This window comes from Uloborus diversus, chromosome 10 (genome assembly GCF_026930045.1).
Source record: "Uloborus diversus isolate 005 chromosome 10, Udiv.v.3.1, whole genome shotgun sequence".
Taxonomy (NCBI): Eukaryota; Metazoa; Arthropoda; class Arachnida; order Araneae; family Uloboridae; genus Uloborus; species Uloborus diversus.
Window position 1 is genome coordinate 13,984,502 of NC_072740.1, and position 17,026 is coordinate 14,001,527.

Here is a 17,026-nt window from a genome sequence, read left to right on the forward strand (position 1 = left end):
GTACCCACATTCTTTGTTTTTCATTTCGCTTTTGATGCGAAAAGTACATTTAGCTTATTATTCCTACGAAAAATACGCTTTTCAAAGTGTAAGAGATAAAATGTACATAATATCTGCATTCATGAATTAATATATGACTATATTTTATGGTAAATAAATGTACTTACTCAAAACTCAAAACGGTAGTCCTGTTATAGTGCTGAAGAGAATGAAGAAATATTGCATCCATCTGCACAAATGAAAATATTTCAGTATATGTAATGCATATATATACATTACACATACAAAAAGTACATCATATTGATATTGAATGTACTTACAATCATTAAAGACACGATAAATAGTCATTTAAAGTTTTCTATAACAACTACAAAATAACCCAAGCTGAAGACTTCTGAACATTTTTTCTTAAAAACAGCAAAACTATTGATTAAAAGTTATTTCTTTTTCAGCCAACCCCCCCCCCCCCCCCCCTCCCTCCAACTCCTATTAATATTTATAGTATGCGTTTACAGAAGTGATGGATTATATGACTTGAAAAAAGGTCTGCGTTTCAGGAGATAACTAAAACATGTCAAGCGTCAATATGATAGCAATTTTCGTTTCTTGTCTTAACTAAAACATATAAAAGCGTCAATATGATAGCAATTTTCGCTTCTTGTCTTAACTAAAACATGTAAAGCGTCAATATGATAGCAATTTTCGCTTCTTGTCTTAACTAAAACATGTAAAGCGTCAATATGATAGCAATTTTCGCTTCTTGTCTTAACTAAAACATGTAAAGCGTCAATATGATAGCAATTTTCGCTTCTTGTCTTAGGCGAAAGAATGTCAGAAGCGAAACAGTCTTCTCCTAAGTAGTTCCAAATTATCAAAAATGATCGGTTTTGCTTGACTTGTGAGTGCAACAAAAAGAGACAGAGAGAAAGGGACATCTTTTTCACCAGCGGTTTCCATACTTTATTATTCTTAGGTGTACTAATATTTCTTCAAAATGTTTTTTTTTTTCTTTTTCCGAGTCAATACTTACATTAAATGATACTAAATACAAAACAGATTCCTTTCTTCATGAAGCGGTTTGAAAGCAGTATTATTATGAAAAATTCAGAGAAACATCGTTTTTTTTTTTTTTTCCCCAAATTTCAATCGCCTGATGAAAAAAAAACTGCTTTAACGTCTTAACAGTTAATATAATAAATTATGGTCTTAAAAATAAGGCATCACATTGTTAGTCCCAATTAAAGTTACCAATAACTTTATTTTATTCTTTTTTAGATGGAACTGGTACACATACAAGGGTCTTGATTTCTAGTGGAAATTCTTATTTCGGATCGTATTCACGAGCAGATTCGAACATCAGAATAATTTGGTTTTGGTAACTTCTGTTTGTTGAATAATATTAATTTTAAAAAGAAAGACTTTAGAAAGAAAAAGAAAGATAAGCATCAATTTTTAAAAAACGCAAAGAAACACAAAACTAGGATTTACTCGAATGAAGATCGCAATAGATACACATTACTTTTTACTTTGAAAAATAAAGAATTTTTGACCCAAAAAAGCAATTTTGTATTTCAGGGGAGAAAAATATTACGTTATTTTTGAAAAAAACGAAACTTTCTTTGAAATGAATTTTAGTGAATTGTCGCTTTGTAAACTACTAAAAAAACGGAGCTACTACTAAAGTGATTTCTACCAACAAAAAATCCAGAGTTTTTACATTAAAAAACACACGATAGTGAATAATACATTTATACAATCAGTCCAAAACACAGTCGTACTTCTTAAAACATAATTGAAGAAAAATACACAACGAAGCTTAAAAATAAAAGCAATTCAATGTAGTAAGCAAAATCCTATGCACATGAGACATTTTCTGGTTTATTTATATCTTTCATCAATCATTTGTGTTTTCCTAAAAATACCCCAAACTTCCGGAAGAGAAAAAAATGCGCACCAGCTTTCTTGACAATTCGACATATAAAAGGGGCAAAAAAAGGAAGAAGCATCCCTTTTGGATCTTGAGAGGACTTCCTATTTTGACGTATAAATGTATAGAAAGAAATGTCTTTAAGCTGCAGAGTAGATATAAATTCAAAATGTTAAACTAAACTGTATTTAATTTTTCAATGTGCGTTTTCAAGTTGGTTAACACATCAGTGAGCGAAATTTTTGATTTTTTAAGCATACAATGCAAATTCAAACACAAAAATACTAGAAAATTATTGCTTTTTTTTTAAATTATCACTTTGTATAAAATATATAAAGAAACTGAAAAAATATGCTCGATCAAAGAATGCAAAGGTTTTTTTTTTTTTTTTTTGGCAACGGTTGAGAGGTGACAACAAAATAATCAGTGAACTGGAGTGCGAAAAGTAAAAACTTTTTTTTTTCCATGAATGTATATATTAAAAATATTATATGTAGAGACATCTTTACTGCATCTGCAGGCGTATTTCAAGCAACTACGTCTCAAGAGTTTAGTCAGGCGCATTTTCAGGGATTGAATTTTAAATAAAATTTGGATTGATGAAAATGAGGGGGGGGGGGGGAGCAACTAGAACTTTTAGGGTATCACATTTGAATATTTTGTAAGTACGCAAGGTCAGATATTCTTAAAGTTAAAGGGAAAAAAATTCATATCTGCTTTCTTTGCCATCCTTCATTTTATAATCAGCAGAAAGTTGTTTCTTTATGGAATTGATCATTGTTTTTTTTTTCTGCTTTCATATATTTCACTCTTTTAAAAATGTCAAGAAGTACTTTCACGCATTGAAAAAAAACCATTCTGTATCTCTGTAGTTGAACTCGGTTAATGCGAAATGCCAAAAAGTCAAGAATTTGTTCATATTAAACGCTATTTGTAACAGTCGTAAATATGTAAAATTTTGAAAAAATATAAAGAAATGGGTATCTACTCTGGTTTAATAGAGATAGTCTAGTGTTTCAATTTTAGTAACAGACACATTGAAATCTAATTACATGGAGAAAAATCCAATTTATTTCTTAAAATTCAACTTTTTTTGTGTGGGGGGGGGGGTAAATGTTTTTAGAATAAATTTCACCAAAATTGGCATTTGTATATTCACATTTTCTGGCCGCATCTCATCATATCGTATTTAAATGGTACTTCACAATAAAAAATATAGTTTCGGCCCCTACGCAAATGATGTAACCACAGGTAAATAGGTGTATGTATGGGCTTTATTATCCATACAAAATCTACACTGCCTGTGGGCAGGTAAAGGGTAGTAACTGCAAATTTTTCAATTTTTGCATTTTTGTCATTCTGTTGTACGTTAGCTTTATTGTACATGCTTGCTTATTTGGCTTTCGATGAAAAAACGGAGCAAAAAAACCTCTAATTCTAACATTTCCCTATTGTTAGTATTGAATCCAACACGCATTTCTTCAAACATCTCGAAACTCATTTCTGCAGATACTGCCGTTTACCTGCCCAAGGCAGTACACTTCTCCATACCTATTAGGCCTTCTGCAACCAATTAAAATGCTGATTGATTTCTTTTTAAAAGTTACGATATTCAATTACGTAAATATTTGGCGACGAGAGAAGTATTTTACAAAAGTTTTACGAAACTTGCATTTTAATGTACGTATTATGCGTGATATTTTTATTGTAAATAATTAGCAAACGAAACTTTACTAACGAAATATTCGTTTAAGCTGTCATTTCATATTAACCGTGGTAGTATTAAGCCAGTTCACCAAATCAGTATTATATAGTATTATATATATATATTTATTTAAAAGCTGATCTTCCATATAGGGGAATGTGGAGCAAAGTGAAAGGTAAAAATAACTTACATTTTTTCAAAATTAACAAATTGTAAATTTGTCATGAAAATTACGGTACACAAAGAAAGAACAATATAATTTGAAAATAAAATATGCATTGAAACAATATTTTTTATTTTTGGCAGTAAATTTGAGTCTTCAAAAAAAAAAAAAAAAAAGAAAAAAGAGAAAATTTTTCACTACTTTTTTTTTCATGGGGCAAAGTGAAAAATAAAATATTTTTCTAATGAAATGTTTTTTATTTAATAATTTAAAATATTTTTAGCGTAATAGATCAATAAATGAAAGAAGCCATGGAGAATTAATAGATAATGTTATTAATAAATGAATGAAATAATGTATGAGAAATATTGAATGAGTGAATAGAATAGTGAGTAAATAAGAAAATAAGTGAATTATTAAATGAAAGAATGTAAGTAAATTAATCAATAAAAATACGTAAGTAATTTAATAAACGATTGAATAAGTAAACGAGAATGAGCTATTTCACTTTGGCCCAACCCCTTTGGTCCGCATGCACTTGACAAATTATGCACAATGTTTAAAATAAAAATAAACTTAATATTAAATAAATAAATACTGCAACGAATAATATAAGGTCTAATTTAATATTTAAAATGTTAATAACTACAACTTTAACATTTAATAATAATAAAAAAAATAATTTTTGACTTTTATCAAAATATTACAAAATGAGTGTCATTTTTTTTGAAAATTGCTTCTATTATAATATTGTTTTAATTTTCCGAGATAATTTTTTCTTGACTGGAGTAAATTACATGTGTTATTACTCAGTTAAAATATTACCAGATCGGGTCGTGCTAAAAGCGTAGTAAATATTTCACCATTTCACTTTTCCCCCGCTATTTCACTTTGCCCCCACATTAACCTACTTCGTATCCACGGATAGCTTTACTCATTGTTTCACTCATTAATGGGATCATATAGGAGAATGTGGGGCAAAGTGAAAACAGTTAAGAGAACTTACCTTTTACAAATTGAACAAATTTGAAATTCATTTTGAAAATTACTGTACACAAAGAAAGAACAATATATTTTATAATAAAACTTTCATTCAAATATTACTTCTTATTTTTAGCAGTAAATTTGTACTTAAAAAAAGTGATTTTTTTTTTTTTTTTGCTTGGGGCAAAGTGAAAAACAAAGTATTTTTCTAATGAAATATTTTCCATATGATTGTTTATATTTTTCATCAAATGAATGACTTAATAAACAAATAAATGAATAGATGAATAAATAACGAATAAATAAATACAGTAATAAATTAATATTTGAAGAGAAAATGATTTAATAAAATAGTGAATGAATAAGAAAATACGTGAATGAATGAATAAATTCATTCATGAAGGAATGTAAATGAACTTCTTATTGAATGAATAAGCAAGTGATTTCATAAATGAATGAATACATTAACGAAATGAACTATTTCATTTAGCTCCGTGTGAACAAATTTTTATTAAACATTTTAAATCAAAACAATGCAAATATAAACTAAATAAGTACTGCACTAGACAATAGTTGATCTCATTTAATACTTAAAAAGATAATTACAAACGAAATATTATTTATAATAGCAAAAATAATTTTTTAAATCACAAAATATTGCAATTGGTGTTGAAAAGGTTTTTGAAAATGACATATAGGGGAATGTGGGGCAAAGTGAAATAGTTGAGATGACTTGCTTTTTCAGAATGAACTGGAAATTTGTTTAAAAAATTACTGTACTGCGTAAAGAAAAGGAATACAGAATTTTACAATAAAACTTTCATTGAAACAATATTTTTTTATTTTTGGCAGTAAATTTGTGCCTTCAAAAAGAAGTGGAAAATGTTCACTTTTGTTTTCCATGGGGCAAAGTGAAAGAGGAAATATTTTTCGAATGAAATATTTTCTATTCGATTGTAAAAAATATTTTTGATTAAATGAATGAGTAAATAAACGGATGAATGAATGAATGAAAAGATGATGAAACAACAAACTAATATAAATAAATTTATTAATTAATGTATGGGGGGAAATGAGTGAACAAAAATTCACTCATTTATTTTACCCTCATAAATTAGAGGTGAATTAATAAGGGAAGGGATGAATAAATAAGTGAATTATTAAATGATGGAATTAAAATAAATTGATTGAATAATATTACGTATAAGTGAGTTAGTAAATGATTGAATGAGTAAACGAAATGAACTATTTCACTTTGCCCCATCCACTTTGTCTCGCATGCACTTGACTAATTTTACAAAATATTTCAAATACAAAAAAGCTTAATATTAAAGAAATGAATACTGCACCAAGAATTAGTAAGTCTTAATTAATATTTAAAATATAAAAAACAAGAACTTCATCATTTGATAACAACAAAAAATAATTTTGACTCACAACAAAGTATTACAATTTGAGTATGAATTTTTGAAAATTGCTTGTATTCTCACATGCTTTGATCTTCAGAGGTTAATTTTGCCTGATTGGAATCGACGACATGTGTGACTACATAGTTAAAGTATTACTAGACAGGTGGCGCTGAAAGCAGAGTAAATTTTTCCCCATTTCTCTTTACCCCACATTCCCCTACTATTATTTTCCCTGAAGTCCATAGCTAGTATTTATATTTTGACTGGAATGAATTATATGTTTAAGAAATTAGTTAAAATATTGTTAGATAGCTAGAGCTACAAACTGAAAACATTTCACTATTTCATTTTGCTCCAAATTCCTCCTACGATTTAAATTTCGTAACTATAACATTTTCATAAACACTTACAGATTGTATAATTTCTGAAGAAAGCTTCCTGAATTCTTCAGTCCTTTCATCCTTAAATTGTACTTTATAAAGTCTGTTGGTGATTCTAATACGTCCTTCAACAAGACTAATTCCTGAAAAAGTAAAGTGACAAACTACAGAAAAAATTGACTAATTCTAATAATTTCACTCCTTAAAATGAAGATGAGTAGATTAACTAGTGAAGAGTATGCGGTAAATGTTTTTTTGAAAATCATGCTAATTTACAATTAACCAAATGTGCACGAAAACATACGGACTCATAGTTCTTATGCTACCATCAAAGAAAATTGACGGTTTAATGAAGGTTTTTACACTGGGAAACAATTTGTTTTTCTTTGGTACCCACAGCTGTTGAACCGATTTTAGCTACATTTGGGGCGCTGAATCGAAACACTAAATTAGTTTTTCTCTATCAGATCTACTTTTTTAGATCCGAAGCTATAGCCAAAATGTGCAGTTTTAACTCCATTTTGTGCACTTCATAATGTAGTTATAAGTTTCTGAAACAATGATTGCTTCCCGCATATTTGCCAAAATGCCGGACTTCAGTATAATTAATTAAAGGACAATTCACTCGATGTACAGTGGCTCCCAAAAGTGTTCGTACACTTTGAAATTTTTTAGTAAAACCAAAATAACTCGAAACTGAATTCGAATATAAAGTCCAATTTTTTTTCACATCATTCCTATGTCATTCTAAATACAACCCACTGGTTTTTTCAAAATATTGACGGATCTTCTTTTTGAAATGGGTCAGAAAACGAAGAGACAGAGAAATAACACGTCACAAAAGTCATCGTACACACAAATATTTTCGAATAAATTCATGATTAAAATTATCATATGCCGTTTTATTAACATTTTTGCATTGTGTTGACCCTTATAAGTCATTTGGCTTTAATTTTTTGTTTATTTATTCCTTAATATTGTGCTTATTACTGTAAAATGGCTGGTATTCGTAAAAAACCGCAAACACCATTCACGTTTGAATTTTTTTCCCACAGTAGTGGTAAATTGGTTTGAAATGTTCTAAATTAGTTAATTTATTTGTTTTTATAGTAAAGTGCTTGATAAAATGCTTTAAAGAAAGGAATCGGACCGAAAACAAGGTAAGAAAAGATCAACCGGCAAAGTTGACAATACGTGATCCGAGACTTTAAGTTAAAAAATTTATGAAAAATATACATTTGAGTACTGATAAAGTTTCTGCAGAGTTAAATGAAACATTTTACATTAATTTTCACCTAAAATTGTTCGCCAAGTTCTCTGATTAGCTGGATTAAATGGGTCCTCTTCCCGCAGAAATTTTCTTGGTCGTGCGAAAAACAGAAAGCTTACGCTTTTCGTCGCAAAATCAATAATAAATAAGCTAAAAACGTTTTAGAATCACGTCTTACTTACAGATAAAAATTAATTGAACATTTTTGGTTAAATTGTTGTATAACTGTTAGTAGAAGAAAAGATTAGGAACTTTATCTTAAGAACTTAGTTGGATCAGTTAATCAAGACGGTGGAGGTGTTTTAGTGTGAGGGTGCATATCAGCATCAGGACTTGGTAACTTGTAATTTTTTGATGAAATAATGAATCATGCTGTTCCTTTAAATATTTTAAAAAACAATTTTGAACTCTTAGCCAAAAATTTGGTTATTGGAAACAACTTTGTTTTTTATCAAGGTAACGATAAGAAGCACACGTTTTTGAACGTTTGCGTCTAGTGCCTCGAAAATTGTCCTAAAGTTTAGAAAATACCCCTCAATCTCCAGATATTAACAATGTAACGTATTTAGAGATATCTAGAGGCTAGATTACGAAAATAGGGCTTTAAAACGAAAATAGAGCTAGAAACAGTAAGACTCGAAGTGTGGTAGAACACTTACTCAGAAATTACGTAAAAAAAGAAAGAAAAAGAATGAAATCTATTCCCAGACGTTTAAAAGGTATTATGAATACTGTATATTCTACTAATTAATAACTTAATCAAAAGTTAGATTATTCAATAATATATAGACATTTTATAAAGTGAACGAAGACTTTCGTGAGATAAAATTTCCGGCACTTTTTGGTTTTTGATTTTTAAAAAATTAAATTTTAATATTTTTTAAAAACTTTTCATGCAGTTTTATTAAAAATTGATCATAGATCTCATAATTAAATACGTATTCCGAAATATAAATTCTAACCAATGGATTGGGGCCTATTTCATTGAAAGTCGTGGGTGTACGAAGACTTTTGGGAGCCACTGTAGTAACTATTTTGCAAGTTTCGTTACAACGCGTCAAGGTCGATTTGTGGGTTCTTGTCTTGAACTTATTCGTTTCGCGTGATGTGTGACGAGTTGGATCTTTGGATAAAATACAGTAAAACCTGTAAAGTTGACTACCCTTGTAAGTTGACCACCTGTCTAAGTTGACCGCTATTTTCAGGCACAGAATTAGGTCTTATCATATAATTTAACCTTTATAAGTTGACCACCTGTTTAAGTTGGCCACTTCAGTAGTGCACCACAAGTGGTCAACTTACACAGGTTTCACTGTATTTGCACGGTCCAATGAAGATATTAGGAAATCCTAGGTCGAACATTTCTTCGGTGTAGTAAAACTTTATAAACGAAAACATTCAAAGAGAATCATGAGTGGCTATTTCAGGGGTGTTGGAATGCTCAACCAATTGTTCAAAACATTTGCTCGGGAGAAAAGGCATCCTACACCTTGAGTACATAGAAGGTAAATACAGTAGAACCCCGATAATTCGGATTAATTGGGATCCCTACCCAGTCCGGAACATCGAAAATCCGGATAATGAAAACAATAAATAAAACATACTTACTGAAAATCACCTTTATGTGAAACAAATAGAACTACACATAAACAGTAAACATGTTTACTTTATTATAAAGTCTGTAATCTTCCTATAAAGTCTGTAATTTTGTTTCCTACCGAGGAAAAAAAATTGATTCAAAAGTTGCATTGCCAAGAAAAGGGAACTCAATCAACGACATAACACGGTCTTGCCCGTGAGAGGGCAAATAAATTAATGCTATGAAAATTTGACGATCGCTCCTCAAATTAAAAAAAAAAAAGAATCGATCGATACATATTATCCGGAGATCCGGACTAACGGGGTCCGAATTTTCTGGTTTCTACTGTAAATAAATAAAAGTTTTAATTCTTTACTTTTTTAAATAATAGTTTAGCAATTTCGCGTCCCTTAGAAATCGAGGGGCCAACACCACAGCCCAGTTAGTCTACTCGATAATCAGAATATTTGCACAGTAATAATAAAAATTCAAAGTTTTGTGTTTTGTATGATCTATGGGTTTAAATTAAACTAGTGTCGCGTATTTTTCAATAGTTATATCTTATAAATTTGAATTTCTAGACAAAAACTAATGCCAGAAAGTAGAACTCCATTTATCCGAACTCCTACTATCTGAATCAAGGTTCAGAATTTCCGAAATAAAAATAAGACAAACTTACTGCGATTCTCAAAATACCTTATAGTTTACTTTCACCGAGATATTCAGCAAGCAATGTTTTTTTGTCATTTAAAGTACGGTACGTAAATACTGTACTAATGTACAGTACTTAAGACGCTTAACATGGAAAAGTGTTGCCTTTTCATTTAACTATTAAAAGTTATTTTTCTTTAAAAAATGTTTTTGTCCTCCCCTTTTCAACATTGCTGCGTACAGTAATTAATTTAACAAAAAAACTTTTTTGGAAAAAAAATTCAAATGTCTGAATTTTTTGTTATTCGAATGGGGTTCGGTCTCAATTGGTTCGGATAGCTGGAGTTTTACTGTATTTGAATTCAGGCACCAAATTCAACCGAAATGAATTACAAATACCCAGGCACTAAGATGAATGTTGTCTTGTGTTATCCACACTACATGCCTGTAGTTGAACATACAATGCATAAATACTACTAGACGAGAGACGGTTTTTACATCTGAAATTACTAACAGATGATACTCCTGATGGGTTCTTTGAGACAAGATCATTCCTATGGCTAGAGCGATAGCATGTCAAATAAATGCATTCTGATTAAATTGTAAGAGTAACATGCATTTTTTTTTATTACCACTGTAAGAAAATTCCGAAACGTCAGATTCTTTTCGCATCGTCCCGTTATTTCACAGGTTTCCACCAATTTCCTCAGAAAAAAAAAAAAAAAAAAAAAAAAAAAACAAGTATCTTTGCGAAAAGTTTCTTCAGTTCAGGGACTATAAATAGTTTTTTTTTTATTTATTTTTTTTTGTATCAACACCTCTGTTTATCGCTTTGTTTGGCAATTGTTTTAGGATAATTGTTGTCTTGTGCCAGCTCAGCTGGCAATTTTTTTGGTGCGCTGCTTCACTTTTCCAACTGTACCGTAATTTGGTGTGAAGTCCGACTTCCACAGTACACACATGCCATAGTGACCTGTTTATAGGGTAGGAAACCATTCACAGCATAACAACACATTCACACAAATAATGGACAAGGACAGGATAGGAGAGGAGTACTTCCATGCCCGAGCCGGGATTCGAACCCGGGACCTCCCGTTCGCAGTCAGGCTTATCTGACCACTTGACAAGGCGGCTGACTGTTTTAGGATTGTCAAGCAGAAATAACATAAACAGAGCTGTAGGTAAAATACTTCATAAAGAAGAAAAGTATATCTTCATTCTGATAGCTAAAAATAGTTTAGCACCCCAGTCAGAGGTCCCTACAAGCATCATACGACTACATCAAGAAAAATAAAGATGAAAGCTGGAATAGGGTAAGAGATAAAGAAATATTACTTCGCTAAATCGCATAAATTTGACGAGAACATACGCGTGTTTGGGGGTTATACGGAACACCTTTTTCAATGCAAAATGGTTGAGCTTATGGATGAAAATACGGTAATGAGTCAAAACTTCGCGCCCGAAACTTCATGGACAAAACTTCGCGCAGTCAGAACTTCGCGTAGACAGAACTTCGCGTAGACAAAACTTCGCGTAGACAAAACTTCGCGTGGACAAAACTTCGCGTGGACAAAACTTCGCGTGGACAAAACTTCGCGTGGACAAAATTTCGTGCTTACAAAACTTTGCCCTAACTATTGACTTTACAGTTTCGATTTATAAATAAGTATTATAATGCTAAATTAAATATTTTGGAAATTCAATGCATCATGCCTGAAAGTTGAAATGAGAAGGAAGATGAAAATAGTTTTTGCTTGCATTTTTTGTCTAGTTTAAAAGCTTAATTAGTGCTAATTTGTACTCCTGACAGTAGAATACTTTTTAAATGAGATGGGGAGGATGATATTGTCCATTATTTCTATATATGGATGCGCCGATCAATCGACATTAATGATTAATCGGTCACTTTGGCTCAAATTTCTAAAATTCATCTCTCTTGTAGCAATTCTTAACTTAAAATTTAATTTTTATTTTTTCATGAATCCGTTTATTATAGAACATCCTCTCCGCATAATTAGGATTTAAAATTTCAAAAAAAAATTTTCGGTCATTCAATTTCTCGCTCAAATGGAGAGGCGAGCGAATTATGAGTAACACCGCGGAAAGCAAGTTGGGAGGGGGGGGGGGGGGGTTCTGAACTTTACTGACAAATTTTGAAAAACTAGTTTTAAAATAGGATTAGGAATAAATGATGAAAAAAATTAAAAATGAAATACAATTTTTAATCATCAAAAATTTTTCAGTCAGCTATAGAAGATTAAATTATTATAACAAAACCAATTAATTGTTTTTAGAAAAGTGATCAATTAATCCTAATTTAATCTTCAAATTTATATCAATTTATTAATTCATTAACTTGCTTTACGATTTTTCACAATTAACTTGCAATCAAGTAATTCATTATGGAAAATTAAATTTTTATATAGTGTGTGTCTAATGCGTTCCTGGTAATCATTGCACAATAACACTCCCTCCCTCCCCCCCCCCCACACATTTTTACTCGTTTGCTAAGTTTATATGATATGTTTATTGAAGTTCATTGTTATGAATGCGCGAAGTTCTACCCATGCGAAGTTCTGAATAGGCGAAGTTTTGTAAACGCGAAGTTTCGTAAACGCGAAGTTTTGTAAATGCGAAGTTTTGTAAACGCGAAATTTTGACCGCGCGAAGTTTTGTCCCCGCTTTTAAACTTTAAAAACACCACTGTGGTTGAAACACTTACCTTACCCTAACAAATAATTGTAAATCAATCACTTCATCTCTATACTATTAAAATTTGTGTCTGTCTGAAGTCTCATTTCTTCGAAAATTACTGAGAGGTGAGAGTCGAACGAGGTGCTGAAAAATTCGAAATGTTGAGAAGAACCCATTTCGTCCGATCTGAGCTTTAACTAGGAGAGATATTGGTTAAAACCTTGATTAACATTCTTTCTCTATACTGTTAAAACTGCGAGTTGATACGTACCTTTCAGGGTACGTATTAACTCGTTTTTCAACGTTTCACGTTGTAGCACCAGAGGTATCCCCCTTAAGGGTGATATTTTACACCTATAACACTCTCGAAGGTGCCAGAGGGAGCCAAATGGCACCATTAGAGGTACCATAGGGTGCCATACGGAACCGACACCTTTAAGGCGTCATAGGGAGAAAAATGGCACTCATAAGGCGGTGCCACTGGTGCTACTACGTTTCGCTCCAAAAGGTATCACGTGCGACCTGCAGTTTTAACAGTGTAACGTGCGAGTTTTAAGTTGTTACGAAACGCGTTGCGACATTTCGCGAAGTCACAGTAGCTGAAGGCGGCAAGGAAGGGGCAGAGCAACCAAAGTACATCACCGTAGGCGGCGGAGGGGGGAGGAGGAGAGAAGCGAGCAGGAGGCGAGACCCTCTAATTTTGAAACATAATTTTAAACGTATTCTCCTGTAACATAATCTTATTCAAACGGATCCAGACACTCGCTATTTAAATTTTGAATGGAGAGCTTGTATTCAGTTTATTTTTTCCGATAATTGATCGAACTGTGTTCATTTTCCGTGAAAATGCATAGTTTCGGAATTGATTTAATTTTTTATCTGTACACAGATAGACAGCAGACACAAATATTATACTATAAAGGTTAAAGAGAAAAACATATTGTTGCATTCACACCGAAAAGGTAAGTATACCGCACAGAAAATTAGGTTTCTCAGAAAACTGAACTTATGCTTACCTTCATCATCTTGAAAGTCATCATCAACATCCATAGATGATAGCCTTACTTCACCAACTGCAAAAAAAAATAATATATGTATATACATATAAACATTTTTTCAAAAAAATGTCATAGTAAATATTAGAAACAACAATACCATTTTTTCATAAGTTTCAAAGCAAGAAATGTTTAAAGAATGCAATATTTTAATAACTTTATTTTAAAGCAGCTAAATTTTTTCATATTATTATTTATTAACTAACTATAATGTAAAGAAAGTTATTTATTTCTTAGTAACTTTCAAGTTAAATAGAATATAATATTAATTATAGGTCAGCTCCTGGTTCAATTCACACAAACTTTTTAATTAAATACAATTTCTACTTTGCTTTATTATAAAGCAGGTGTCTCCAAACTATGGCCCGCGGGCCAGTTTGAAAGGCATTGTTATGTACCAAAAAATTATACCTCTCATTCATACTAAAGCAGGTGAAAAAAATAAATAAATAAATAAAAGTGACATCGATAACGACGAATAGGAAGAATTTCAAGCTAACTCACCCTTAGCATAGTCAATGGCTTTTGATATGAATATACGCTTCAAACTAAGGCAAAGGTGCAAATGTGACGATGCTTTCAATACCATGAGAAATTTTCGAAAAACAATAACGCAAGAGAGAGACAAAAAGATGTTCAAAAAAATTAACTAACTTCTTTGCTACTGCTCAGAAATAAAAATTTAGCAAAGCAGCTGTGTTTCAATCAGGCCTGCGGAGTCGGAAGAAAAGTGGCCGACTCCGAGATTTTGAAACGTCCGACTCCGACTGCAACTTTTTTTTTTTTTTTTTTGTTTATTTATTTTTTCAAATACCGCCCCCACCCCCTCCCCTCATGGGAAGGGAGAAAACCACTAAACAGATATTGAAATGTTAATTTCTTTTTGTGAAATTTTCTTTTATTGTAAACTATGATGCATACAAGTTAGAAATTCAATTTGAAAATCAAATTATCCAATAGTTGCGATTTCAAAAGTGAGATTACTTAAAATTTTTATTTTTAAAAAAATGAAAAGGATTAATTTGCTCCCCTTTATTTTTAAACAAATAGATGTTGATCCAATCCAGTGCTTTCAATTTTTTAAAGCTGTAACTTGAGAGAAAAAAAAAACTTTTACGCTAAATCAAAAAACTTTTCTTGAGACGGGAAGTCTCTCCCTCCCAGAACCCATCTGGTGGGTGACACCTCAACTTAGTTTCAGAGTTTGTAAAAATATAAATACTTTAATTCTAAAAAATTTCCCGAATGATAAATCTTAAATTTCATCTCAGAAATTTCAACGAAAATATTGCGTTATATTGCGGGCAGAGGTCGGGTTGTACATGTACGTCTGGGGCAAATTTTACACATAATGCGGCGGTATACAGCTTTGTACGAATAGCTTTTACTACGTATACCTAAATTTTTTGGCTCAATTTTTAATTTTAGTTTTATTGGCAGCTTTAGAATTAATCTTAAAATATGAAGGTTTTAAAATTAACTGCAATTATTCAGTATTGTAACCAATTAGTCATATACTGATTTCATTTTGTTTTTTTTAGTGAGAACCAATTTTATACATAGTCTTTAGATTTAAAAAAAAAATCTACATTTTATCGGATCATTTGGATTTGCGCTTTCGTACCAACACTTATTTGAATTTACCAAGCGCCCTTAGAAGTTTCCCGACTTGCTCAAGCGATACGTAGATTCTTTATTCAATTTTATAGCTGAGATCGAGGTAAAAAATAAATTATTTTTTAATTTGAAAGTGATTACTTAGAAAATGTTAGGCAACAAAACTGTTTGCTGACAGTTGTTGTTGCAGAAAGCTCGATAAACAATCAAGCCAGCTGGTTGCCACAATGAGTTATTTTCTTATTAGTAGGTCTTTATACATGTAATCAAACTAATTGGCAGTCAATTTTTTTTTAACAATGCAATTAGAGTCAGTGAAAATTAAAGAAAAAAAGAGGCCCGGAATCGGAATGTTTTCAAACGACTCTGACTCCTTTGCCTCAAAATCAGTGCGACTCCGACTTCACAGCCCTGGTTTTAATTTTTATGATTGCATTTTCACGAATCCGTATTTGAGAACCACTCTAATATTACGATCAAATATCGCGGCCCCTTAGCGCTCTTTATAAGCGGGTTCGACAGCATTACATACTTAGAAAGCCAAAAAATTATGTCTCTTTCGGGAACGTGAAAGCTATCAAATAAAGTCAGGCTTTAAAAAAAAAAAAAGAAAGAAAGAAAGAAAAAAGAAATATTCATTCTTTAACAAAGAACCCAAAGAGATTCAGAAGAAAATGAAGCTTCAACTTATGATAAAATTATCGGATGGATTGTGTCGTACATTAGTCATAACGTTTAACTAATCAGGGTGGGTGTCAATGATTTTTAAACCAATCGATTTATATCAGTGACTTGGATCAATTGATTTCTTAAAAAATCACAGATTTAAAAATCAATTCATAATTTATATTCTAGAAATCTTTATTTTGGATTTTATCCCCAGAGTTTATTCTCACTTAACTATTCGGTCTGTTTTCTTACTCAAACTGAAAATACATTTTTTTAAAAAAAAGTAGCCAACAGTTAACAGGAGATAAAGATTTTTCTGGTCACCAATGGCCAGTAGAGGCACATTTATTAATTGCCATTCCAGTTTTTTTTTTCTTGTCACCCCATTTTTCTAAACCCAAAAAGTAGTGTATCAAAAAATTAGCTTTTTGATTGCCACTAAAACATAAAATTTATCGGATTAAAAAAGGGTTAGTATAAAAAATTACCAGCATTAACGTTAATGGTATAACTTCGTGTTAATTATAAAAATAGGCTTTTATTTTATTTCGAAGAGAAACGCTTTCTGACTACTAAACATTGTTATTCACTTTGCTTCTTAATATCGCTCCTCCATAACTTACAAACAAAGAAAAAAATCTTCGTTGATAACAAAAATTCTAAAGGAAAAAAAAAAGACTACTTCGCAAATGTTAAGGATTTGGTCATCTGGTTTAGACAATATCAGCACCACAACACCACACAGCACTAGTTGCATTAATGACGATGTCCTTCAATTGAGCTGCTTTATTTTTAAGCAAAAATCTGGTTTTCCTGAGCTCCAAGAAAGTGGTGACGAGTTGTTTAGTCTGGACTCCGCCTCTGCACACAGGCGGATTTACAAATGTGCCGCTTAGGCTGAACTAAGTCTCCGCATTACTCGA

The 17,026-nt window shown here is 31.3% G+C and overlaps 1 protein-coding gene across 1 annotated transcript in view; it reads right to left on the bottom strand.

Moving 5' to 3' along the window:
* The window catches only part of LOC129231663 (uncharacterized), a 121,342-nt gene that overhangs the window by 17,838 nt on the left and 86,478 nt on the right, over window positions 1-17,026 (bottom strand). Inside the window, exons 3-5 of the mRNA XM_054866026.1 lie at window positions 13,779-13,835; window positions 6,599-6,711; window positions 168-229 (exon numbers count right to left, since the gene is read on the bottom strand). Of these exons, the coding sequence (XP_054722001.1) occupies window positions 168-229; window positions 6,599-6,711; window positions 13,779-13,835 (232 nt within the window). The remainder of the gene's footprint in view (window positions 1-167; window positions 230-6,598; window positions 6,712-13,778; window positions 13,836-17,026) is intronic.